We start from the raw sequence: 25,945 nt of genomic DNA, 5'->3' as shown, positions 1-25,945 counted from the left end.
TTACCTGTAGCTTCACATCTTCACCAGTATTTGGTGTTCTGAGTGTTTTGTGTTTTACCCATTTAAGAACAGTTTAATGATACTTCGTTGTTGCTTTATTTGCAATTTCCTAATGACATTTTATGAGGAGCATGTGTTCATATTGCTTATTTCCCATCTGTATATCTTCAGTGAGCTGTCTGTTCAAATCTTTTGCCCATTTTATAATTGGGTTGTTTGTCTTCTGACTGTTGAGGTTTAAGAGTTCTTTGGATATTTCAGATACCCCTCATTTATTATATAAGTGTTTTACAAAGATTTCCTCTTACTCTGTAAATTTTGTTTTTATTAACATTGTTTTTCTCAGAGCAAGAGTTTTTCGTTTTAATGAAGTAAAATTTTTGTTTATTTCTTTTGTGGAGCTTGCTTTTTGGTTTTGTGTCTAAAAATTCATCTCCAGGCCAAGGTCATCTAGATTTTCTCCTATGTTATCTTCTCAGAGTTTATTCTTTTCTCATTTTACATTTAGATCTGTGATGTGTTTTGATTTAATTTTTGTGAAAGGTGTAAGGCCTGTGTCTGCATTTACTCTGTGTGTGTGTGTGTGTGTGTGTGTGTGTGTGTTTACCTGTGGATATCCCTTATTTCCACCAATGTTTGTTTAAAAGACTTTCTTTTTCAGGGGCGGGCCCTGTGGCGTAGCAGTTAAGTGTCCGCGCTCCTCTGCTGGCGGCCCAGGTTTGGATCCCGGGCGCGCACTGATGCACCGCTTGTCAGGCCATGCTGTGGTGGTGTCCCATATAAAGTAGAGAAAGATGGGCATGGATGTTAGCCCAGCCTCAGCAAAAAGGAGGATTGGCATAGATGTTAGCTCAGGGTTGATATTCCTCACGCAAAAAAAAAAAAACTTTCTTTTTTATTTGAATTGCCTTTCTTTCTTTGTCAAAGATCACTTGACTATATTTGTATGGGTCTATAAGGAAAGCAGTTGACTCATGTATCTTTCAACCTTGCTGTACTCTTTTATTAATTCCAGGATTTATCTCTGTTGTTGTGAATTCTTTCAGAGGTTTCACAGAGACAATCGTGCCATATGGAACAAATGTTATACATTTAGCTGCAGAATTCATAAAGGTGTTACTTCTCAAGAAGTAGAAGTTCTCCTTTATTACTAGTGTGTTATCAGAAATGGATGTTGGATTTTATCAAATCTTTTTTTATTTTCGTTTCCCCCTCCTTTCCTTTCTGATGTTAGTAATTTCTGTCTTCCCTCTTTTCTTTGTTATCTTGACTAGATGTTTATCAATTTTATTAGTCTTATCAAAGCAAGCTTTTTAAATTTTTTCCATTGATTTCCCACAATGACATTGATTTCTTTTCTAATTTTTATTATGTCTTTTATTGTGTTTACTTTGCTCTTTTATTGTTTCCTAAGGTAGATGCTTACATTATTGATTATAGATCTTTGGTTTTTCCAGTGTATTTGTTCAGTTGCATAAATTTCCCTCTAGACACTGCTTTTGCTCCATCGAGAACCTTTGGTATGTTGTTTTTTCATTTCATTTAGTTCAAAATAATTTTTAATTTCTCCTGAGAGTTCTTGTTTGATCCCATGTATTATTTAGATGTGTGTTGTTGAATCTCCACATATTTGGAGGTTTTCCAATTATCTTGCTGTTATTGACTTCTAGATGAAAACTTAGGGGGTGTGAGAGCATATTTTGTGTGATTTCTGTTGTTTCAAATTTGTTAAGATGTGCCTTATGTCCCAGAATGTGGTTTATCTTGGTGAATCTTCTGTGTAAGCTTGAGAAGAATGTATACTGTACTGTTGTTGCATGAAGTATTCCGTATATTACAGTGAAATCCACTTGTTTCAGAGTGCTGTTTAGTTAACCTCTGTCCTTCTCATTTTCTGCCTACTCATTTTTATAGTTCATAATAAGAGGTTGTTGAATTTCCCAACTATTGTACTGATTCATCTAATTCTACTTGCGTTCGGTCAGCGCTTGCCTCGTGTATTTTGCCCCTCTGTTATTATGCACATACCCATGAAGGATTAATGTGCCTTCCTGGAGCGTGGATCTATTTATCAGTATATAATGCCCCTCTTTATCTCTAACATTTCCTTGGTTTGAAATCTGCATTGTCTACAATTCATATACCTGTGGCAGCTCTCCTTTTATCTGTGTTGGCATGGGATGTTTTTCTCCATCACTTTACCCTTCATCTATTTGTGTTTTTATATTGAAAGTGAGTTTCTTATAGGCTATCTATAACTCAGTTTTTTTTTAAAAAATCTAATATTACTGTTTCTTTCAATTGAGACCATTGATGATTAAAGTGGTTATTGATACAGCTGGATTAATATTGAGTTACTCTTTTACTGTTTCTTATATCTTTCTCTTGTTGTTTGTTTCTTTTTGTCTTCCACCTCGATTCCACCTTCTCTGGCTGAAATTGAGAATTTTATCTGATTTTTTTCTCCTCCCTTAGCCTATCAATTACACATTTTTTAAAAAGCTCTTTTAGTGGTTGCCCTTGAGTTTTCAGTCCACATTTACAAGTAACCCACTTTTTCTGCCAAATAACACTATACCATTTCACTGTGTGCAAGTACCTCTGAACACACTATTCCCCATTTCCGCTCCTGGTGTCTTGTCACATTGCTGTCATTTGTTTCACTTGACCATAAGCTTCTCAATACCAAATACATTGTTGCTAATATTATGTTAAACACAATGTCATCTGTTATATTAATGATAAAATATAAAATTTATTTTACCTTCATTTTTTCCTTTTCTAATCCTCTCCCTTTATCATTTACATTCTTTCTGATAATTTTTTGAACATTTCATTCAAAGTAGGTGTACTCATGACAAATTTCCTCAGTTTTTGTCTCAGAAAGTCCTTATTTCTCTCCTTTATTTTTCAAGGATAATTTTGCTTTCAGAGAATTCTAGAAGAGTGTTTTTTTTTATTTCCAACACTTGAAATATTTCACTCTAGTCTGTTCTTGTTGCATGGTTTTTGAAAATAAGTCCAATTTAATTCAAATCTTTGTTTCTTTGCACCTGAGTTGTGCTTCTTCTCTGGTATTTTTCAATATATTCTCTCTGTCTTTGATTTTTCTCTAGTTTGAATGTGACGTCCTTGGGTGTACAATTTGTAGTTTAACATGTTTACTGGTCTCTGAGCTTCCTGGATAGAGAATTTGCTGGCTATCATTAATTTTAGGATATTTTGGTGATTATTTCACTTGTTTCTTCTGTTAATTTCTATCCGTTTTTTTCTTTCGGGTATTCGCATGATGTGTATTTTAAACCTTTTGTTAAAGAGGGTTGTTCTAGGCTTCATGGATATTGTCTTCTTTCTTTGTTCTTTTTGTCTAATCATGATAAAATTTCTTTCCTTGTATAGTATTTCTGTCATTTTGGAATATACTCTTGATGCTGCCTTTATGGAGAAATAAGAAGAAATGTGATCACAGTAAAAATGTGTAAAATAATTTCCATGTGTTCATGATGCTGTTAAATTGATGAGGAAGTGTCTACAGAAAAACAGTGAGTTTTTGATGATCACATCATAGAATAAATGTTTGGAGATGACAGAATCATATGTAACTTTCCTACATATGGAGTACAGATTGTCAGTGGTGTCAGCCTTATGCATCATACTCTACACATATTTGTGATGTTTTAGGAGTCACTGGCCATTGAGGATGTGGCTGTGAACTTCACCGCAGAGGAGTGGGCTTTACTGGATCCTTCACAGAAGAAACTCTACAGAGATGTGATGTGGGAAACCTTCAGGAACCTGGCCTCTATAGGTAAGAATGAGGACATTGCTTCACTTCACCAATTGGAGAACCAGTGTTTCTTGCCCATCAACATGGTTCCAAGATGTAGAATGTGGAAAGGGAAGATGTTGAAAAATAAGCTAGAAATGATCATAGCTCATCATGGTCTTAGAATCTAAGTTTTCCTATAATTTCTAATACTTTGGAATCAACTTTCTGGTTCTGTATTTCAGGAAAAACGTGGGAAGATCATGATATTGAAGGTCGGTACAAAAACAAGGGGAGAAAAGAGAGGTGAGTCACACTCACAACAGAAAGCAGCTGTCTCATCTGAGAATCCTGGTATGTTATGAAATTTTAAAAAGATGTAAACAAGACAAATAACCATTGATTCAAATTTAGCTATTCTTAGAAAATTTTCATGACATATACTTTCTGAAATGTGATGTAGAGGTTCAGCTTTTGCAAAATAGTTTACTTGGAAACAGTTTTAATAAACCCTCTATATAAATATCACTGTTTGGATATTATCAAGGCTGAAGTCCTCTTGAAAAGCATTCAATATATTCAACTTTTGAGAATTCAGACAAGGCAGAAAACCTAAATTTTTCCTATAAATTATAATAAATGTGACAAATATAAAATCATTAATGAAGAAATCATTAAAATGTCATTCTCATTTTTTACAGAATTCATATGGTAGGGCGACTCTATGAAAATGAAGAGGGTAGTCAAAGTGGAGAAAACTTCAGGCTCATTCCAAACCTCAATCTGAACAAGAAAACTACTGAAGCAAAACCATGTGAATGCAGTGCATGTGGAAAAGTCTTCATGCATCAGTCATTGCTTAATAGGCACATCAGATGTCACACTGAACACAAAGCCTATGACTATCAAAAATATGGAGAGAAAACATATAAACATAAGGAATATGGGAAAGTCTTCACTTTCCCCAATTTTCTTCAAATACATGAGATAACTCATACTAGAGTGAAACCCTACGAATGTAAAAAATGCGCTAAAGCATTCACTTCTTCTAATTCTCTTCGAGTACATGAACGACGTCACACTGGAAAGAAACCTTATAAATGTAAGGAATGTGGGAAAGCCTTCATTTCTCTCACAAACCTTCGAGTACACATGGTCACTCACACTGGAGATGGACCTTATAAGTGTAACAAATGTGAGAAAGTATTCATTTATCCCAGTTCGTTTCGAATACATGAAAGGAGTCACACTGGAGAGAAACCCTATGAATGTAAAGAATGTGGGAAAGCCTTCAGTTTGTACACTAACTTAAAAAAACACACAAGAACTCATACAGGAGGGACACCATTTGTATGTAAAGAATGTGGTCAGACTTTTATTTCTCTTCGAGTTTTCCAAATACATGAAAGAAATCACACTAGAGAGAAATCCTATGAGTGTAAAAAATGTAATAAGGCGCTCGGTTCTTCCAGGTCTCTTCAACGACATGAAAGAAATCACACTGGAGAAAAACCCTATGAATGTAAAAAATGCAGTAAAGCATTCTGTTATCCCAGTTCTCTTCGAGCACATGAGAGAATTCATACTGGAGAGAAATGCTATGAATGTAAGGAATGTGGGAAAACCTTTATAGTTCTGTCAAGCCTTCGATCACACATGATCTCTCACACTGGAGATGGACCTTATAAGTGTAAGAAATGTGACAAAGCATTTATTTCCCCCAGTGCATTTCGAACACATGAAAGGAGTCACACTGGAGAGAAACCATATGAATGTAAAGAATGCAGTAAAGCATTCAGTTATACCAGTTCTCTTCGAAAACATGAAAGAACTCATACTGGAGAGAAACCCTATAAATGTAGAAAATGCAGTAAAGCATTCACTTCTTCCAGTTCCCTTCGAGTACATGAAAGAATTCATACGGGAGAGAAACCCTATGAATGTAAGGAATGTGGGAAAGCCTTTATAGATTCCTCAAGCCTTCGATCACACATGATGTATCACATGGAAGATAGACCTTACAAATGTAAGGAATGTGAGAAAGCATTCATTTATCCCAGATTACTTAGAAGACATGAAAGAAGTCACAGTAAAGAATGTGGGAAAGCCTTCATTTCCCATAAAAGTTTCCAAATACATAAAAGAAATAATACTGGGGAGAAACTATATGAATGTAAAAAGTGTAGTAAAGCATTTAATTTTCCCAGTTCTCTTCAAAAACATGAAAGAACTCATACTAGCAAGAAACCCTATGAATATCAGGAAAGTGGGAAAGCCCTTATTTCTCATGCAAACTTATATGAGAATGCACACTAGAAAAAAAACTATATAAATATAATGAATGCATGAAAGCCTTTTGTCATCCCAGTTCTCTCTGAATGTGTAAAAGGACTCACTTGATAAAAACCTCTTGAATGTAAACAGTTTGGGAAAGACTTCAAATGACCTACATCATTATATGTGAAACTCACACCAAAAAGGAAATATAAAAGTAAGTCATGAGAAAGCTTGATGGAAATTTACTTGTGTGTGATGTTCTAGAAAACTTTCAACATGAAGGAGTTGTTGTAAAAGTTGTAAATATATTTTGTTTAGCAAGCCTCTTTTTTAAAGTCCAACATTGGATTGTGGATTTCTATTAATTTCTTTCAGAAATGAATATCGAGGTGAGATAATTCTGCTAGTCCTCCTTCATCAATAGTACAAAAGATTGATAGGTAGTGGTTTTTCCTGAAATCAGTTAGTAATATTTTTTCTTTAATTGTTTTTATAAGGTTTTAATTTTTTTGTCATGGGGACACTGAAAAATGACAGTTTGTATTTGTTGGGATTTTCTTACTGGCCTTGTATTGCAGATCCTGGATATGCCTAACCCATTGTATATATTTTTCCCTTTTTAGAGAAAGCTCCTTTTTTTGGGGTGATGAGTATAGAAGCCTGTTTTTATTTTCCATACTATTCAACAGTTGGAATAAATTTTTGTGTGCTGCAAGTTTATCAAAGGGTATAGTTTCATGTGAATTCTTATTTTCATATTTGGGCCTTTGCTCTTTGTCCTTTCTTCTGACTGGTATTTGGTGAATAGACTTCGAATTAAGTAGAGGCCTGTGATAGGGCAACAAAATCTAGAGCTGGACATATCACCCTGTATTGTGTTATGTCAATGAGGGTAACATTAAGAACTAGATCTTTAAGAATTCACTCCCTTAATGGTTCCATGTTGGAATTCACCAGTAACCTCACTTGCATGAGATTTGGAAGGCAGAAGCAAACAAAGCCTTAGTCAGATTTTGGAGCCACCATACAAGGAGAGAGAGAGTTACATGAGAGCTTTGAGGACACCATATTTCATTCCATTTTCTGGATTCTTTGCCCTTCTAGTCAAGATCATCTTGAAAACCATTCCCAACTCTGATTCTTATTTTCTTAGAAGTGTTTTTTCCAGTGATGTTTTCACAAGTTTTGCATCAAAGATCCATTAGAGTTAGGATTTTTTTGTAAGGCCTCTTGTGTCCACCAGGAAACTAATTCAGATGTTTGTGGTTGGGAGTATTCTCTGGTTCCGTTCTCTAGATGATATCTCTATAAGGTCTCATTTTCTAATAGGAAACACTTTATGCTGTTGATAGTTCTCGTGACTGTGTTTCTGATTCACCATGACATCTACAATGAGCCATAAAAAGAAGGACCTGGGAGTTTGTTTCTCTGCTGCATTCTGCAGCGGCTGCTTTGACCCAGTTCTTCCACGTGAGAACAATCCCCTTTCTCATGTCAGGAAGACTGTTTCCTGTTACTTGTAGCTGAATGTATTCCCTCAATATGTTTTCAATAATGTTTGATTGTATGTCATTAAAACTACATACATTTTCTTGTGAAATGAGCACTTCTGTGGTTGTTTCATTGATATATTTTATTAACTGTTCTAATCCATTGTATGCTAATGAATATTATTGTGGTTTTCATTTCCTCAGGTTATATTAAAATCCATTTAATTATGGATTTTCAGATATACTTTGCAATTTTCTTCATTTAATCATTATATATTGTGAGTAAATTTTATTATGTGCATACAAATTCAAGTAGTTTTTCCTCAGGGAAACTGTAATTTTTATTCTTTTATAATTACAAGTTTTGTCCTGAAACAATCTCTCATTTATTCTTAACCCAAAACTTAACAATCCTGATTTTTTCAGTACCTTCTTACTGGTGACCTGGAGGATTGAACCGATAGTCAAAGAGAAGTGTGTAATGAATGGGACTTGAGACTTCCTATTAATTTAAACCACAGATATTTGTGGTGTCTTTTTATATTTAATGTCATTTTAGAGGATTTTTATTTACCTTTAAATATTTAAAATCTTGTAGTCTTTGGCATTTTCCTTTTGCTGCTGTACAGACTGAGTGTGCACCGTATCCCCCATTAAACCCTGGAGTTCCTCCCATTTAGAGAAACAGTCACATTCATTTGCACTGTTCCAACTCTTCCTGAGTGTATTCTATGTGTAGAGTGGTATTTATGCAAGTCCACTGTGATCTGCCGGTGGAAACACCAAAAAGAGGTAGTCATCCAAGGAATAGTTGAGGTGAGCTGCAGAGAGTATCATTTTGAGTAATAGCCTACTAGCGTATAAAAGGAGAAGTGGGAAATAATCACTGTCTTTTTTAGCAGGAGTAGCTGAAAGTCTTTAGTTGCAGTGATCCACAAAGCCCCATTGCCCATTTAGCTGTTCACTGGTTTCACTTCCATATGCTTAGACATCCAGCGATGTGGAAAAGTCAGAAACAACAGTAACAGCTATGAGGTTTAATAAAGAGCAGAGAAATTATTACTCTTTTCCAAATTTTAGTGTTAACGTGTATTGGAGGGATGTCTTTCAAATGGGCATCACAAGAGTATTTTTGATGGTGGCACATATTCCATCTTTTGATGACAGGATTCCTATATGTTTGTGACAATTAACAACTATGCATAAAATATTACATATTAATATTATTAATATTAAATGAATAACAGAATCACTTTCATATGTTAGGAGAATGTTAAGCTCTCCTGATCCTTGATTTTTATGCATTCAACACTTCTTTCTAGCACTGTGGGATCCTTCTTGGGAAGAATTGAAATATTGAAAAGAATAATTCAGTCCCAAACAACAGGACTTTCACACAACCCTGTCTTAATTGAGAAAACACCCCCTAGCGTTGCCCCTGCCCTCGTCTCATACTCATAACTAGGAGTGAAGTGAGAGGGCTCCCAGAATCTTTAAGTTTAAATCAGGTTCTGTGGACAGATCTGTAGAAATTCTGTGGTTCTGAAACAAAAAGGTGTCAGGATCCTAAGTGGGGTCTGTCTGGGGACAGCCTCATCCATGTGCAGCAGCGTCACTTCTTTTCATTGTTACCCACAGACCGTTTCCAGCCCTTTTATCTCAACTCGAGCCTACTTGTGCCTGCTTACATGGGAACAACTTTAGAAATCCATGCAGATTCCACTTTCGAAAACTTCCCTGAGACAATGCCAGGGGCCTGTGAGCTGAGAAGGTCACGGAAGCAGTGGTAGAAACCATGTCATGGGCACATTCTGTTAGCCACAGCTGTCACAGATTTATCATATCTACTTGCTTACATGTAAGCATTTGCTTGCTTATTTAAAGCTGACTGAATTTGAGTGGAGAAACAAATGGTTCTCGAATTTGCCAAAATAATAGTGCCTCTTTTAACACCTCCTTCCACTTGCTCCTTTCCAGTAGAGGCTTTAGCAGCCTTCTATTATGCATACAAGGCTCTCCAAACCTCCCATGGTGGACATAAGTTGCCCAGAGCGTTCTTAAACCAAACCTATTCTCCTCATCCAGTGCTGCACACAATTAGAGAAGGCACTATGGCAACTGACAGTCTTTTTAAATATGAGGGCCCTCTCAGGCCCTGAGTTAATGATCTTCCACAGACAGCTTCCCATTTAGCCTTGGTTCATGAATGCAGGACCCCTCAACTAGCTGACCAGAGGCCTCCTCATTGAAGAGTTATGGTTACTTCCAGGATGGAGCCAAAAATGGCACTTCTGGCGTATATCACACCTACAGGAGGAAGTGTTTCCCCCTCAGCTCTGATTGATGTAATACATTCTGGAGGAGGTCACCTCCTTTTTAGACGCATTGTCCACTTTGGGAGTGACTTGGGGGCACATGAATGACCAGGGTGCTCATATACTTTATGAACAGTGTGCACCACCACACCTGATGGGGTCCACTGCAGAGTAGCTGTGTTCTTTCCCTGGATCAAACAGGCCTTCCCTGATCACAGATTGGATCAGATTGATGACTCCAACTCCAGGTAGGGGCCAGCCTGGTGGCGTAGTGATTAGGTTCATGCACTCTGCTTTGGCAGCCCAGGGTTCACAGTCTCGGATCCCGGGTGTGGACCTGTGCACCGCTTATCAAGCCATGCTGTGGTGGGCGTCCTACATGTAAAATAGAGAAAGATGGGCACAGATGTTAGCTCAGGGCCAATCTTCCTCTCACGCACACACACACAAAACTCCAGGTAATCGTGCTAGCAATAGAGAATTCCCTGGCCGAGAATCAAACTCATCTGCACATTTTTACAGATCCTTTGCCGACTGCGAATGATGTAGCTGTGCGGTCCCACCAATAGCAACAACTCCTTATCCAAGGTCGCCCCCTTTGGCATAAAAAACTCTGGGATATCCTGCCTCACAATATCCCAGTACAAATCAAAGTCACTCATTACTCTGTACATATTAAACCTCAGTCTGCAGAGGCTGATTTCATTGCTCAGGGCAATAAATTCACTCAAATTTCTGAGATACATACTGACACCTCAGACCTGATGGCATTAATCTTGGCCCATGGGCCCCTGTGATATGAAACTATTAAGAGGTCTCTAACCTAAAGGACTAGGCAAAATTCAAGGGACTTCCCTCCCCTGCCATGGATAACTTAGTGACTGACCACCACACCTGATGTGAACAAAACATGTCACAGGTAATATAATCCATGCACGTTAAGCCCAGGCGGAGGAAGTGATCCCTACAGCTGGTGACAAATAGACGTTTAGGGCTCCTCACCCCTCTGCTGGGCTGCTTGCTGTGCTCAGACCATGGTAGAACCTAATACAGAAAAATGACTCACCCTATCATACATGATCCTCCTGAAGCCAGGATCAAGGACTCACCAAGACACTAGAAATTATTGGTATTATCAACTAATGTCTCAAAATTAAAAAAAAATTGGGCTCTTGAAAAAGGTATTCAATGGATCTTGTACCTCTCTTATGACCCAGGCTGCAACCCTCTTAGGATGGCCTAATGGGTTACTTAGACAAACCTTGTGTTCTAGATAGATGTTCCTGCTGTTTGAGTTACATTGAATCCCCAGTCCTTGGGGCTTATTATTTTGTTCTGATCATCAGGCTTACTGGCACCTTATAACTAGAGCCTTTCTATTCTAGACATTTCTGTCAGAATGGGCACTCCTACAGTGCCCATTTTGGTTTGTTGTAATAGTGCACCCTAACCAGCACTCTTAGATCCCACTCTTTGGTCTTTCTCCTAATATCACCTGTAGTCTGCACGCCCTGCATGTCAATATTTCATTTTGGGTACTTTCAATCAAACCCCTTCAATCCATCCAACACAAATATACTGTTTTCCTACCATTTGCACTCATGTGCTCATTGTTGTGGGAGTCACTGGTCCTGATCTGGGCACATGTGATGTCATTCAACAAACACATCATTAATGCCAATCAAGAAATGTCCAAAACACTCAAAATACATGTAGCAGACAGCTATTGTTTGAGATGTTTTTCATGAAATAAAACTTCCTGGCAGCCATGGTAGCTGATGACTACTTGGGTTTGGACTATGTATTAACCAGCCAGGGAGAGTTCTGTTCCCCTAAAAGGGCTGCTTGCTGCCTGTGGGCAGGCTACACTGGCAAGGTGTCACCAATAACACAAGAAACAAAACAAGAAATTAAACAGCATTATTAAATATTTGAACAGCCTACTGGAACCATACTGACACACTTAGCTGGATCTCTCCAACACCCTGGGATAACTGGATTCAAATATTTTTGGAGGCTTTGTGATCCTAATAATAATTTCTTGTGCTTTTCACATGGCTTTTCAATTAACATTCAAATTAAAATTCCTTTAATGAGATGTGTCATTCAGTAAATAAGCTTCAGGAGTGAACTTTAATAAAGACACTGACCTCATTTTTAAAATTAGAATTTTCATCCGCTTTAGATACCTGCTCACCCAGTCTGACCCACAATGGGTAAATAAGTCAGGAAGGTTGACACATGGCACTTTTCTTTTTGTGCCAATGGTTAAGAGGGTCAAACCTTGAAAACCTGCAGCCTCTACCCCTATACACCTTAAAGCTTCTAGTCATCCTCCCTCCACAAGCCACCCCAACCTGCTTTGCCTTGCCCTACTCTCCTTAGAAAGTACCTGTGAGTAACAAACATATTTCTATTCACTTGATGAATGTGGTGCATTGTCTTGACATCCAATCCCATTTTAGGTAGGGTGTTAATCCTGACCCCAAAAGGGCAATGGTAAAACAGAAGGTAACCAGTGGAAAGTGTCTTTTGAGTGACAAACAGGTATTCAGGTTAGGGAATTTTTATAAGATGAGAAAAAGATATCCAAATACAGAGATTCCAGTAATGTTTTTAGATGAATTAGTCACAAAAGAAAAAGACATGTACTATGGATTAGTTCTATGGTACTAATCTTATGGGGCCAGCATGGTATATGTGGTCAGTCGTTGAGCCAAAAGTAGTTTTGTGGTGCCTGACTGTATATGGATTATATCTCAGTAAAGATGTTCATATAAGTAAGTAAATGCATTCAGCTCTTTGCAATGAAGAGAGTTTTGCAATCCCATCTCTTAAGCTTATTTAAATTTCCAGGTTAATTGACACATCCTTCACCTGTCATAATTACTTTGTGTGTGTGATGAGAATGCTTAATATATTTTCTGCAGTATATATATATATCAAATCGTCAGGTTGTAATCTTTAAATATACACAATATTATTAGTCAATTATTCCTCAATAAAGCTGGGGGAGAAAAGTTTCCAGGTGCATCCCACATTTGCATAACGATTTATTGGTTGTCTTACATCAGTGACTTAGGAATCAGTTGCTTCAAGGATATTATAACCATTTACATTTCAAACTTCTCTAGGGCCAAAGGCAAAAATTCACCTAAAATAAATTTCCCTCCAGTGTAAAATGTAGACTTGAGAATTTACTGACCACACCTCATAGCTTGTGGTTGGTCTAAGAGTCCCTGCGCCCAGCTGGGGCTGTGGGGTTCCTACTTCCCACCAGAACCAAGTGCCCAGGGACTCTTTATCTTAAGAAACCAATGAGTGGGGGTGGGGCAGGGATGGGTGGAAGGCTGAGCGCTGGCAGGGAGGAGAGGTCAAAATGGAGCCAGACTCTTTATTATAGATGGTGAGTCTTATAAAATATCTGTTTAAATATCTATGTTTCTAAACAGAGGTCAGGGTTCCATGAGTGGCCTTGCAGTCTTACCCCAAGCCCTTGACTCTTAGAGGACATAAGACCCTCTTGTTGGCCTGGGCCACCCTCTTGTCTGTACTTGCTCCTTCTTGAAACTGACTCAGGAATTCCCTGTGCACACCTGTCACCACGCGTTCATAAAGAGGTGGGGAAACAACAGTGTCAGTCCCAGGCCTGGAAAAAGTTCTGTTTAAACGTAAGTGACCCAGGCGGGGACAGGTTAGGACCCACTGGCAGAAGCTGGTTTGGCTGAGTCAGGTGCATTTCTGTTCCACAGTCACTCAGGTTTGAGGAGGCGTGGCCTTTGGGAACTGTCCAAATCAGGGGAGCTGCCAGGACAGATGGGTGGTGTGACACTGCACCTGCGTGGATGTCCCTTGTCTCTCAGGCCTGGCTGAGGATCGCCCGTCACCTCCCCTAAACAGTCTCTAGTGGCTCTGTCACAGCCTGTCACATTGTGATCTGCACTGGCCGTGGGAGTCATAGGAAGGACTCAGGGGACCCAGGAGACTAGAAATGGTGAGTGTGCGGCCCCGGCTGAGGAGACGGGGAGGAGGGCTGGTCGGAACCGGCCGTGGCGGGACCGGCCTCCCCGCGGTCACCTCCGAGTCTGCGGAGCCGAGTCCGCGGGGGCGCCGCTCGGACCTCAGTCCCCTCCGGCCGCAGCGTGGGGGCGGGGCCGGCAGCCGGGACCCCGGGCGTCCTGTGCTCACTGCGCGCGGCGACTGCGGCCCCGGAGCCTCTCTGGGCAGCTCTGCGCCCGCAGCCCCGCGTGTCCCCAGATGGTGCGGTGACCACGGGGGGGTCATCAGGGACAATCGTGACTCGGTCTCCGGGGCTCCTGCGTGGGGGGAGCTGTGGTCTGTGGGGTCGCCGGTCCCTCCTTTCTCCCCAGGGGGCACCCGTTTTCTCCTGAGTTTTCCAAATGTTCGGGGAGCAGAGTCTCAAATCCACAAGCCTGTCCACCCATCCTAACTCTTGCTAGGACTGGCAATAAATCCCTAAATTTCCAGATCCTTCCCCACATTCCTAAAGCCACCTTCCCCTCTCCAATTCACAGCATCTTTATCAACTATTTCCCATCCACGGTGGATCAAACAGACCCAATATTTTAACCGTTTATCATTATTCCCCAGAGCCATGGATGACTCTTTTTTTAGGATTATATTTGCAGGATATTTTACATGAGAAGATAGCAGAAAATAACAACCTAGAACTACATTACATGAAATCCTTGTGCCTCTCTCCCCAGGATCTTTCTGGGCACAGACATCTATGGGGACTCCTTGGGTGGAGGTTCCCCGTGAGAAACTTTCTGTCTGTGATCTGTCCTGTCAGTCTTGCCCCTCCCTGGGTTTGTGACCTTGAAAAGATTTACTCAGTTATTTAAGTCTCTGTTTTTCAATATGGATAAAATGTATTTAATCAATAGAGTTTGAAAGACTGTAAAATATTTGCAAACTAGCAAGAAAGAGGTAAATTTCAAAAAAAAAAAAAATTCCTGTATTGCACTCCATTTGTTAAGAATTCTGATTCCACTCTTCTCCTAAGTGTGTATAGTAAGTTTCTGAGCTCTGTGTTTACTTTTGGATGTTTCCAAATGAAATTCCAGGCCTTAGACATGCAGACTACAGGTGTTCAAGTATGATTGGTTATTTATAAACCAATCCTCTCAGTATAAAGGCTCCTTCCATCGGGGGTGTGAGCAGCAGGACACCTGCAGGGGGAGGCTCCCCAGGAAGAACAACTGGGCCTTCAAGTCCTTCCCTTTGCAGGCCCAAGGGGGCGTTAGCTTAGATCCACTGCCCTCAGGCCTCTGCTCCCACTGGAGATGCTTTGGAACCTCATCGTTATTTTAAATACCACAAACCCAGTGTTTGAATAATCCAGCAAAACCACTTAAACCCAGCCTATCCATGGAAAATAGGGAAGAAAATTATAAGGCAGATTTACTAGTTCAACTAGAAAACCCCAAATATCTATTCCTTTAAAAAAATTTGTTAGTTAATTATTATTGTTATATTTTTGTTCCATTTAGGCAGTAGAACCTCAAGACATGAGATACCTATATTTAAGTTCTCATGTACTTTTTCCATTTTTAGGTCAGTTTTTGTGTGTCCATGTCCCTAGAGAACTTTGACATTTAAAAGGCCATGCTATTCTTGGGCCGGCCCTGTGGCTTAGCGGTTAAGTGTGCGCGCTCCATTACTGGCGGCCCGGGTTCGGATCCTGGGCGCGCACCGACGCACCGCTTCTCCGGCCATGCTGAGGCCGAGTCCCACATACAGCAACTAGAAGGATGTGCAACTACGACGTACAACTATCTACTGGGGCTTTGGGGGACAAAAAGGAGGACGATTGGCAATAAATGTTAGCTCAGAGCCGGTCTTCCTCAGCAAAAAGAGGAGGATTAGCACGGATGTTAGCTCAGGGCTGATCTTCTTCACCAAAAAAAAAAAAAAAAAAGGCTATGCTATTCTTAAGGCAAATGCATTCCTATTTTAGTGGATGTGAGGAAAAGCAATTTCTATTTTCATTGAAATGAACAAAACACCTCAAAGCTTATGGGAATCTTTCAAATTCCTAGTCCAGTTCAAGGTTAAATTTCAAACCCCTAATGCACTATAGTATGTTACTTGTTCCTAAAAATATCCCCAGTGTGAAATATAGTGGAGGGACACACTGTAATGTCCTGTCCTTTTAGTTAGAAAGGTATTTGTAATTTTTTTGATTTTCTGCAGTTTTATGTCATTAGTGTTTAAAGGATTAAATCTTGGAGTGGTTTCCTATGTAGAAAAGTAAAGAATTAATTTTACAAAGCAAAAGTTAGTTAAAAATAATGATCAAGAATAGGAAAATATGGTGTATATAAATTTCTTTCTTTCTTTCTTTCTTTTTTTTGAGGAAGATTGCCCCAAGCTAACATCTGTTGCCAATCTTCCTCCTTTTTTCTCCCCAAAGCCCCAGCAGAAAGTTGTATGTCACAGTTGTGCATCCTTCTAGCCATTCTGTGTGGGATGCCACCTCAGCACGGCCTTATGAGCGGTGTGCAGGTCCGTGCCCAGGATCCAAACTGGCGAACCCCGGGCTGCTGAAGCAGAGCACATGAACCCAACCACTACCCCACCAGGCCAGCCCCAATTTCTTTCTTTATTTTATTATTTATTTATTTATTTATTTTTCTGCTGAGAAAGATTCACTCTGAGCTAACATCTGTTGCCAATCTCCCTCTTTTTGTATGTGAGCCATTGCCACAACATGGCCACTGACAGACAAGTGGTGTAGGTCTTTGCCTGGGGACTGAAGCCGGGCCACCAAAGTGGAGCACACCAAAGTTAAACACTAGGCCACCAGGGCTGGCCCTCTCTCCTTATTTTAACTAAATAATGAATGGGAAGGGTAAAAAAGTTCCTAAGAGGGGCTGGCCCAATGGCATAGCAGTTAAGTTCACACATTCTGCTTTGGCAGCCAGCCCCAGGCTCACCGTTTTGGACCCCGGGCGCAGACCTATGCACCGCTCATCAAGCCACACTGAGGCAGCATCCCACATAGAACAACTGGATGTACAACTGTGACATACCACTATCTACTGGGGCTTTGGGGAGACAAAAGGGAAAAAAAGGAGGAAGATTGGCAACAGATGTTAGCTCAGGGCCAATCTTCCTCAAAAAAAAAATTCCTAAGAGAGGAAACCAACTTAAGGAGACTCCCTGCCTGCATATCCTGCCCCACTCCTCTGCTCTCACTCCAGCCCACCTCAAATGACCAGTTTTGATCACTGCTTCATCATCCTGCTTCTCTTTCTTTATGTAAAAACAAGCCAGTGCAAATGCCTATTTCTCTTACCCCTGTTGGTTCTTGTAATGAGTGGCCAGGGTCCACATATTTGGTGTTTGACTTCTGAAAACTTAAGCCTCACCCCTCCCTTTCCCCTAGGCCTTCTTATCTGGACGGGCTGATGAGAAAGCCTGGAGGCTCCTGCACTGTGAGCTGCTGCTTGCTGGGCAGCTCCTCCTGTGAGCTGTGTGTGCATTGTTGACCCACCACGCCTGGTTCTGTTATGTACAGAGGACTCTGAGTTGGAAGTTCCCTTAATTCCTTGTCCTTTGGGAGGAGGAGTATGAGAATGGCCCTCATTACTGTGGGGCAGGGTTGAGGCCTTGGCTGGAACCCATCTGTGTTTAGAGTGAAGCTGTGATTGTAGCAAGGTTTGTCCCTACATTAGGGGCGTGTCTTAGGGGGGTAGGAGGATGTGAATGAGTTGAGCCCATAAGATGGTCACTCCTTAAAGAGCAGTTATTTCAGAGAGAAAGTGAGAAAGAGAAGGGACAGGGAAAGGCAGCCAGTAGATGGTGGGCAGACTCCACACTCCTGATGGCAGAGGGCTCACCAGGACCCTTAAGGACCTCTGCTGCTGCTGCCCCTGCCTCTCCTGCAACAAAGACCCTGACCTTTGGGATTATAGGGGACAACAGCCAGGGCACCTGTGTGGCACAGCCAAGGGATTAGTCAAACTTGATTTAAGACTGGAGAACTTAAACTCTGTGAACCAACTAGTTGTTATTGTGGAGGTTCCTAACTCTGATGACACTGATGTGAAGCCCTCTCAAAGAACAATGTATAAATACCAGGGTAGAGAGGACACCCCATTCCCCAAAGTATATCCAGTGACCTGAAATACAAAACAGGGAAGGATAGCAGAGAGGGAACAAGAGGATAAAGGTACTGAAGAAGAGGTCCACAATTTGACCCAATTAGAAATCCAAAATACACTAAAAGAATTTACACAACAACAAAGATAAAAGGGAGCTCTTTGGCTTTTGATCTTTCAAATCATAGGTTTTGAATTCACGGTACCATCTCCTGTAATACACTAATTCACAACCCTTCATGCAGTTACTCACTGCTAGGTCTCAAATTACAGTTACACCTGGCTGGAATCTCAGTAAATTTCAGCAAAGGACCCCACAATCTTAGGGAAGTTCCTGAGTATAATGCAGAGGCCAGATTGGTATACTTCACCTTAACCATCAGAACTCTTTGCCATGCCTCACAATCAGGACCCACTGTTCTAAAATATCCCATAGTGAGCAGGAAAGTTCTGAATCAGTAATTCATAAATTAAAATTCAATTAAATTGTCTTCACCCCTTCCAAATTGGCTTCCCCAAATGGGACTCCATGATCCTTACCCCTTAGTTACATTAGTTAATATGGCCCAGTGGAAATTAAACAGAGCCTTCAAGGATTGAAAACTATTACAAGAAACCTATTCAGGAAGAAGTGATTATCCTCAGTGTTTCTATTTTGAACAGCCAGATTTGGCCTGTTCTTAAGTCTAGAAGGAATGAATGACACCTCGCAGTGGATTACTGCAACCTGGAGGCTGTGGTCACAGCAAATAGAGCCCTATACCCTGTCCCCAACATTACGGAAGTTACTGACTCCACCCACTCAGCACCTGGTAAACATTCTGCTCTCACAGATTCGGCTCAGTCTGTTCAGTGCTGTGTCCACAGCCTCTCGGCTGCAGTTGGCCTTCCCCTCTGAAGGCACAGGATACACCTTTACAGGTGACCTTGTCTTATTGCACTTCACTTCATTGCACTTTGCAGACATTTCATTTTTTACAAGACCTTTCACCAGCAAAAAGATTATGACTCACTGAAGACTCAGATGATGGTTAGCCTTTTTTAGTAATAAAGTATTTTTTAAATTGAGGAATGTACTTTTTTTAGAGATAACGTTATTGCACACTTAATAGACTGCAGGATCGTGTAAACACAATTTTTTTATATATAAAAGAGTATTTTAACTCTTGTCCTTAGAAACTATAAAGACTATATATGATTTGTATATGAGACTGTACCAAACAAAGGCCAAAGAGGAATCGTCCACTCCATGCCTTCTCTTCTGTCTGGTCACTCAGAAATAGAATGTTATCACCTCTGATTGTTGTTGCTTGTCGCCTCACATTATTTTTATCCTTGTGTTCTCCATAGTCTACTTTCCCTCCACATCAGTCTGAGACCCCTTTCTCACATATGCCACATCTCCAAGGCCTGTCCAGAATACTGAAATTCTGTGCTATGTTGTCTTTTGACTGACATCACTCATTTGGTGAGCTTCACTTTCCCCTGATCACCACATCTCATTTGTCACTGGAGAAAATATTGTCACTGAGTTTTTTCCTTCCGCCTGTCCCATGACAGGGTCCTGACCCACTCGTCCAAGTAACTGCACAGGATTCAGAAATCCTGTGAGAATCAAGCTGCTAGCTATTTCAGACTCATCTTACAAACTGAGGAAGTACCTGTAATACCGGTCTTTGAAAGATGGCTTCTATTTTCTCTTCTTATAATCTAATCTTTAGTCTTTCCTGACACTCGAGCCCCTAAACATAACTCTTATTTGCACTGGGAAACCAAAAAATTTATGACTTGCTTTACTGCAATATTTGCTTTATTGTGGTGGACTGGAACCCAACCCACAATATCTCCGAGGAATGCCTGTACCTGTTTACCCTCAGGGAACCTCAACGCCATTGCCACTGGGCGCAGTGTCTGTAGGCAAAATCTGAACTGCATCTACCTTGCACCAGGGGCCCAGGTGTGACATTACGTTAACGACATTCTCCTTTGTGGAGAATTCATTTGACATTCAGGACATACATATGTTGAATAAAGGGGCTCGCAAACAGTGGATGAGCCATTGCCCTACATATAGTGTGAGGTCATGATACCTTGGTTATGTTTTTAAAAACTATTGAAGAAACAGAAGGCCACTCCCTTCCTGACATCATTGTTTATTTCAATTATCCGTAAGCTTATCATTACCAAATATTGTTGCTCATATTATTTTTTTAAATGTCATGTGTTATATTAATTATGATGAGATGGGCTGGCCCCGTGTCTTAGCAGTTAAGTGCGCACGCTCCGCTGCTGGTGGCCCGAGTTCGGATCCCGGGCGCGCACCGACATACCGGTTCTCTGGCCATGCTGAGGCCGCGTCCCACATACAGCAACTAGAAGGATGTGCAGCTATGACATACAACTATCTACTGGGGCTTTGGGGAAAAAAAATAAATAAATAAAATTAAAAAAAAATTGTGATGAGCAATACCAAAGATATTTTACCTTCATTTATTCCTTTGCTAATCCTCCACCTTTATCATTTATATTCCTTCTGATGAATTTTTGAATGTTCTATCCACAGTAGGTTTACTAAAGGCAAATTCCCTCCTTTTTTGTCTCAGAAAGTTCTTATTTTTTCTTTACTTTTGAAGGGTAATTTTGCTTGACCCAGAATTCTAGGAGAGTGGTTTTTCAATTTAAAAACTTTAAATATTTCACTCCACTGTGTTCTTGATTCAATGGTTTCTGAAAAGAAGTCCAATTTAATTCTAACCTTTGCTTTTCTATACCTGAGGTCTGTTTTGCCCTCTGGTTCCTTTCAATATATTCCCTTTGTCTTTGATTTTTGTCTAATTTGAATATGATATACTTGGGTATGCATTTTTAGTGTTTTTTATGTTTAGTGTTTTCTAGTTTCCTAGATCTACAGTTGTCATCTATTATTAATTTTAGGAAATTTCAGTGATTATCACTTACTTCTTCTGTTTCTTTCTGTCTTTCTTTTCCTTTAGGTATTCCCATTATGTGGATTTTAAACAGTGTTAGAGAAGGTTGTTCTAGGCGTCATGGATATTGTGTTCTTTTTTGTTCTTTGTGTCTTTGCATTAAAATCTGGTGAAATAGGTTTTTTTTTTTTTTCAGAACAGGCCTTGTTAAGAACAGAATATCTGGGGCATATTTCAAAATGCCCTCTTTTTTTTTCCTCTTTCCAAATTTTGGTGACATGGTTTGCACTATGACCTCAAGGATCTCGGGGAACTATGAGAGTTTTTCATTTCAAGTTTGTTCATTTTCTTCTTGTGAGAACAAGAATCACAACTTCTAAGTTCCTTAAGTGCAAGATCCGGTGTTGGCAGGGCATCATCTAGAGTGGCTGGTCGGGAAACACTTCCTCTTGAAGTTGGAGAATGTAGATTATAATGTTCTTTCAGAGGAAAGCACTGTGAAATCCTTCACATTTTATAATCATGGGCAAATTGACCATCAAACCATGGTGGACTTGAGTCAACTCCATTGCAATCTGCAGCTCTTAACCTGTTCCTCAGACGCAGCAAGGCCCAGGGTACACTGTTAGGGTTTGACCACAAAGAGCTCTTATGGCACATTATTATCTCACTGTGTGGTATAAAATTTGGCTGGAAGCAGCCCTGAGGCACGTATGTATAATGATTTTTTAGTCTTAAGTTGTCATACCTCTTCCTCATGTCTGAGCTCTAAGTTCCAAATAACTTTGTCACACTATCAAATCAGACTGAGAGTGAAAGGAAAAACTGAATTTGTGATAAATATTACACATGTTAAAAGTGATGCTTCCCCACAAGAATATTTATATTCAGCCAGTGGCATTTTCATTACATGTGATGGCCTCAGGTACTGTAAGATGATATGGTTGGCTACTTTTGATGAAAGCGTGATTTCCACAGGCCTCCAGGGCTCTCATGTTTGGTCATGGGAATAGAAGAAAATGATTCCAGTTCTTCACTATATTTTATTTATCACAATCCAATGCAGATTTGACCCTCTGCCTCATGGAGTGCTGTCTGTGGTGGGTAATAAGGAAAAACATGAAATAATTTTTCTCACAAAGTATTGATGATCTTAAAATGACAATTTTTTTTATTTATATAGCATTTCTGTCATTTCCCAACATGCTCAGGACCTGACATTAGAGAGAAATAAGATGTAATGTGACCACAGTAAAAATATGTAAATAATTTTCATGTGTTAATGATGTTGTTAAATTTATGAGAAAGTAAGTGTGAACAGAGAGTAGGTTTCTGATGATCAAGTCATAAAATCAATATTTGGAGATGACATAATCAATGTGAACTTCCCAAAAATGGAATATAGATGTCTAGTGATGTCAGTTTCATGCATCTTACTGCACACATATTTGGGATTTTTTTAGGACTCAGTGGTCGTTGACATTTGGTTGTGAACTTCATCCTGGAGGAGTGGGCTTTATTGGATTCTTCACAGAAGGAACTTTACAGGGATATGATGTGGGAAACCTTCAGGAACCTGGCCTCAATAAGTAAAGATGACAACTTCCCTTCGCTGGGTCGATTAGAGAACAAGTTTTTCTTGCTCATCAATGTTGTTCCAAGATGTGGAATGTGGAGAGGGAGGATGTTGTTAAACTAGGCATGGTCACAGCTCATCATGGACCTAGAATCAAAGAACTTTTCTAGAATTTCTAGTACTTTGGAATCATTATTGTGGGTCTGCATTTTAGGAAAAAAGTTGGGAAGATTGTGACATTGAAGATCAGTACAAAACCAGGGGAGAAACCTAAGGTGAGTCACACTCACAATAGAAAGCAATGTCTCATGTGAGAATCCTAGTATATTATGAAATTTTAAAAAGCAGCAAACAAAACTTATAACCCCTGTTTCAAATTTATTTATTCTTAGAAAATTTTCACCAAAAACACTTTTTTATTTTAATTATTTATTTTTTTGATTTAAATTTTTTTTTTCTTTTGGCGAGGAATATTGGCCCTGAGCTAACATCTGTGCCAGTCTTCCTTTATTGTGTATGTAGGATGCCACCACAGCATGGCTTGATGAGTGGTGTGTAGGTCTGCATCTGGGATCTGAACCCATGAACCCCAGGCTGCCAAAGTGGAGCACATGAACCCAACCACTACATTACTGGGCCAGCCCCCCAAAATACTTTTTTAAATGTGACATAGAATTTCAATATTTACAAAGTAGTTTACTTGGAAACAGTATTAATAAACCCTATATATGAATATCACTCTTTTGACAATAGCAAGTGTGAAGTCCTCTGGAAGAGCATTCAGTATATTCAATTTCAGAGAATTCAGACAAGACAGAAAACCTAAACTTTTCCTATAAATCGTAATCAATATAATAAATATAAAATAATTAATAAAGAAATCATCAATAATGTGCTTGTCATTTTTTTTTTTACAGAAGTCGTAGGGTAGAGACTCTGTGAAAGTGAAGAGCGTAGTCAATGTGGAGAAAACTTGAGCCTTGTTCTAAATCTCAATCTGAACAAGAAAAGTACTGGAGTAAAACCACATGAGTGCAGTGCTGTGGAAAAGCCTTGATGCATCACTTATCCCTTTCTAGGCACATCAAATGTCACACTGAACACAAACCATAGGAGTTTCAAAAATATGGAGAAGAAATATAAATGTAAGCTGTGTGGGAAAGCCTTCAGTTATCTCAATGTTTTGAAAAACATGAAAGAAATCATAATAGAGAGAAAACGAATAAATGTAAGGAATGTGGGAAAGCCTTCACGTGCCTCAAAACCCTTCAAAGACACATGATAATGCACACTGGAGATGCTCCTTATACAGGTAAGGAATGTGGGAAAGGCTTCACTTGTTCCAATTCACTTCAAATACATGGAAGATCCCACTCTGGAGAGAAAACTTATCAATAGAAACAATATGGAAAAATCATCAGATATTATTATTCCTTTAAAAAACATGAAAGGACTCACACAGGAGAGAAACCCTATGTATGTAAAAAATGTTGTAAAGCTGTCAATTCTCCCGGTTCTCTTCAAAACCATGAAATTACTCGTAATTTGGAGAAACCTTATGAAAGGAAGGAATGTGGGAAATGCTTTATTTCTCTCTCAAACCTTTAAATACTTGTGATCACTCACACTGGAGATGGGCCTTAAAAATGTAAGGAATGTGAGAAAGCATTCATTACTCCCAGTTAATTTTGAATACATTAAAGGAGTCACATTGGAGAGAAACTCTGTGAATGTAAAGAATGTGGGAAAGCCTTTTGTCATCCATCAGGTATTCCATCACACATGAAAATGCATACTAGAAATACACCTTATAAATATAAAGAATGTGGAAAGCTTTCATTTGTCCCAGTTTATTTGGAATACATGAAAGAACTCACGTTGGAGCGAAACTCTATGAATGCAAAATATATGGTAAAGCCTTCATTTTTATTCCAGTTATTTTCAAGTGTACAAAAGAACTAATGCTGGAGAGAAGCCTTATGAATGTCAGGAATGGGAGAAAGCCTTCACTTGTCACACATACTTTAGAAGACACATGAGAGTGTACACTGGAGAGAATCTACATAAGTGTGAAGAATGTGGGAGAGTGTTTGTGTTACCACTTCTTTCTGAAGGCCTGATGGACTCACTGGATAAAACCTCTGGAATGTAAACAGTGTGGGGGAAGACTTCAATTGGCCCACATCCTAAAATGTGAAAACTCCTACTAATAAGAAATATCAATGTAAGTAACATGAGAAAGCTTGATGGGACTTAATGCATTGTATAATGTTCCAGGAAACTTTCAATATGAAAGAGTTGTTATAAAAGTTGTAAATATATTGGTTTACTAAGCTTCTTTCTTAAAGTACATCATTGGACTGTGGATTTCTACTAATTATTTTCAGAAATGAATATTGAGGTGAGATAATTCTTCAAGTCAATTTCAACAATAGTACATAAGATAGTGATTTTTCCTTGAATCAGTAAATGGTATTTTCTCTTTCCATTTTGAAGCTTATTGGATCCATGAGTAAATTGAAATGTATTTCTGATATGCAGTTAGGTTTAATATTTTTATAATGTGTTATTTGCTCTTTGTTATGTGGCCACTGAAAAATGACAATTTGGTGTTTGTTGGGATTTTCCTACTGGCCATGTGACAATTTCTGGATATCCCTAGTCCATTGTATACCTTTACCTTTCTTACTGAGAAAGCTCCTTCTTTGGGGTGGTAGATATAGGATCTCTTTTCTATTTCCCATAGAATTAAACAGTAAAATAATTTTTTATGTATGGCACATTTATCAAAGATCATAGTTTCCTGTGAATTATTATTTTCATATTTGGGCCTTTGCTCATTGTCCTTCTTTCTGACTGGTATTTTGTGAATAGGCCTTCAATTAAGAAGAGAGCTCTGAGATAAGACAAAAAATCTAGAGTTGGAGAGATCCTTCATGTGTGTAATGTTAGGAACTAGATTTTCCATTATTCATCCCCTTTATGATTCCACATTGGAATTCACCAGTAGCCTCACTTGAATGAGATTTTGAAGTCAGAAGTGAAGAAAGCATCAGACAGATTTTTCAACAGGGAGAGAGATAGATACATAGGAGCTTAGAAGAGATCATGTTCCAGCCCATTTAGAGATTCCTTGCCCTTCCAGTCAAGAGTATCTTCAAACCAACACCAATTGTTTGATTTCCATTTTCTTAGAGGTGTAGGTTTCCACTGATGTCTTTATAAGTTCCACATCAATGATACACGAGAGTTGGATTTCTCTGTAAGCTTTCTTGTGTTCACTAGGAAACTAATTCACACTTTCATGATTGGGAGTGTTGTGATTCCCCTCTTCTCTAGATTATATCTGTATAAAGTTTAATTTGTACAGGAAACACCTATGTTGTTAACAGTGCTAGTGAGTATCTTTTCCTTATTCACCATGACATCCACAATGGTGCCATCAAAAATAATGACATTTGGAGTTTG

At 39.3% G+C, this 25,945-nt stretch overlaps 2 protein-coding genes and 1 pseudogene across 6 annotated transcripts in view; 2 read left to right on the top strand and 1 right to left on the bottom strand.

The window, feature by feature from the left end:
• LOC131394537 (zinc finger protein 709-like) overlaps positions 1–6,761 on the top strand; it is a 51,855-nt gene extending 45,094 nt beyond the window's left edge. For 2 of the 5 annotated variants that reach the window (XM_058525918.1, XM_058525917.1), the window contains exons 2-5: positions 3,400–3,542; positions 3,682–3,808; positions 4,012–4,072; positions 4,468–6,761. In XM_058525918.1, coding sequence (XP_058381901.1) covers positions 3,775–3,808; positions 4,012–4,072; positions 4,468–6,082 — 1,710 coding nt within the window. In that variant the 5' untranslated portion in view covers positions 3,400–3,542; positions 3,682–3,774 and the 3' untranslated portion in view covers positions 6,083–6,761. Of the gene's footprint in view, positions 1–3,399; positions 3,543–3,681; positions 3,809–4,011; positions 4,121–4,467 lie in introns of those variants that run through there. The other 3 variants (XM_058525915.1, XM_058525916.1, XM_058525919.1) reach the window with 2 other exon arrangements.
• LOC131394552 (zinc finger protein 709-like) overlaps positions 1–25,945 on the top strand; it is a 442,972-nt gene that overhangs the window by 269,940 nt on the left and 147,087 nt on the right. The window contains exon 2 of the mRNA XM_058525945.1: positions 8,659–13,842. Within this exon, the coding sequence (XP_058381928.1) occupies positions 13,840–13,842 (3 nt within the window). The 5' untranslated portion in view covers positions 8,659–13,839. The remainder of the gene's footprint in view (positions 1–8,658; positions 13,843–25,945) is intronic.
• On the bottom strand, positions 19,147–19,867 carry LOC131394576 (single-stranded DNA-binding protein, mitochondrial-like; annotated as a pseudogene).

This window comes from Diceros bicornis, chromosome 30, assembly GCF_020826845.1.
Source record: "Diceros bicornis minor isolate mBicDic1 chromosome 30, mDicBic1.mat.cur, whole genome shotgun sequence".
NCBI classification, from domain to species: domain Eukaryota; kingdom Metazoa; phylum Chordata; class Mammalia; order Perissodactyla; family Rhinocerotidae; genus Diceros; species Diceros bicornis.
The sequence above is the reverse complement of the archived record's forward strand: the minus strand, read 5'-3'. Positions and strand labels throughout refer to the sequence as shown.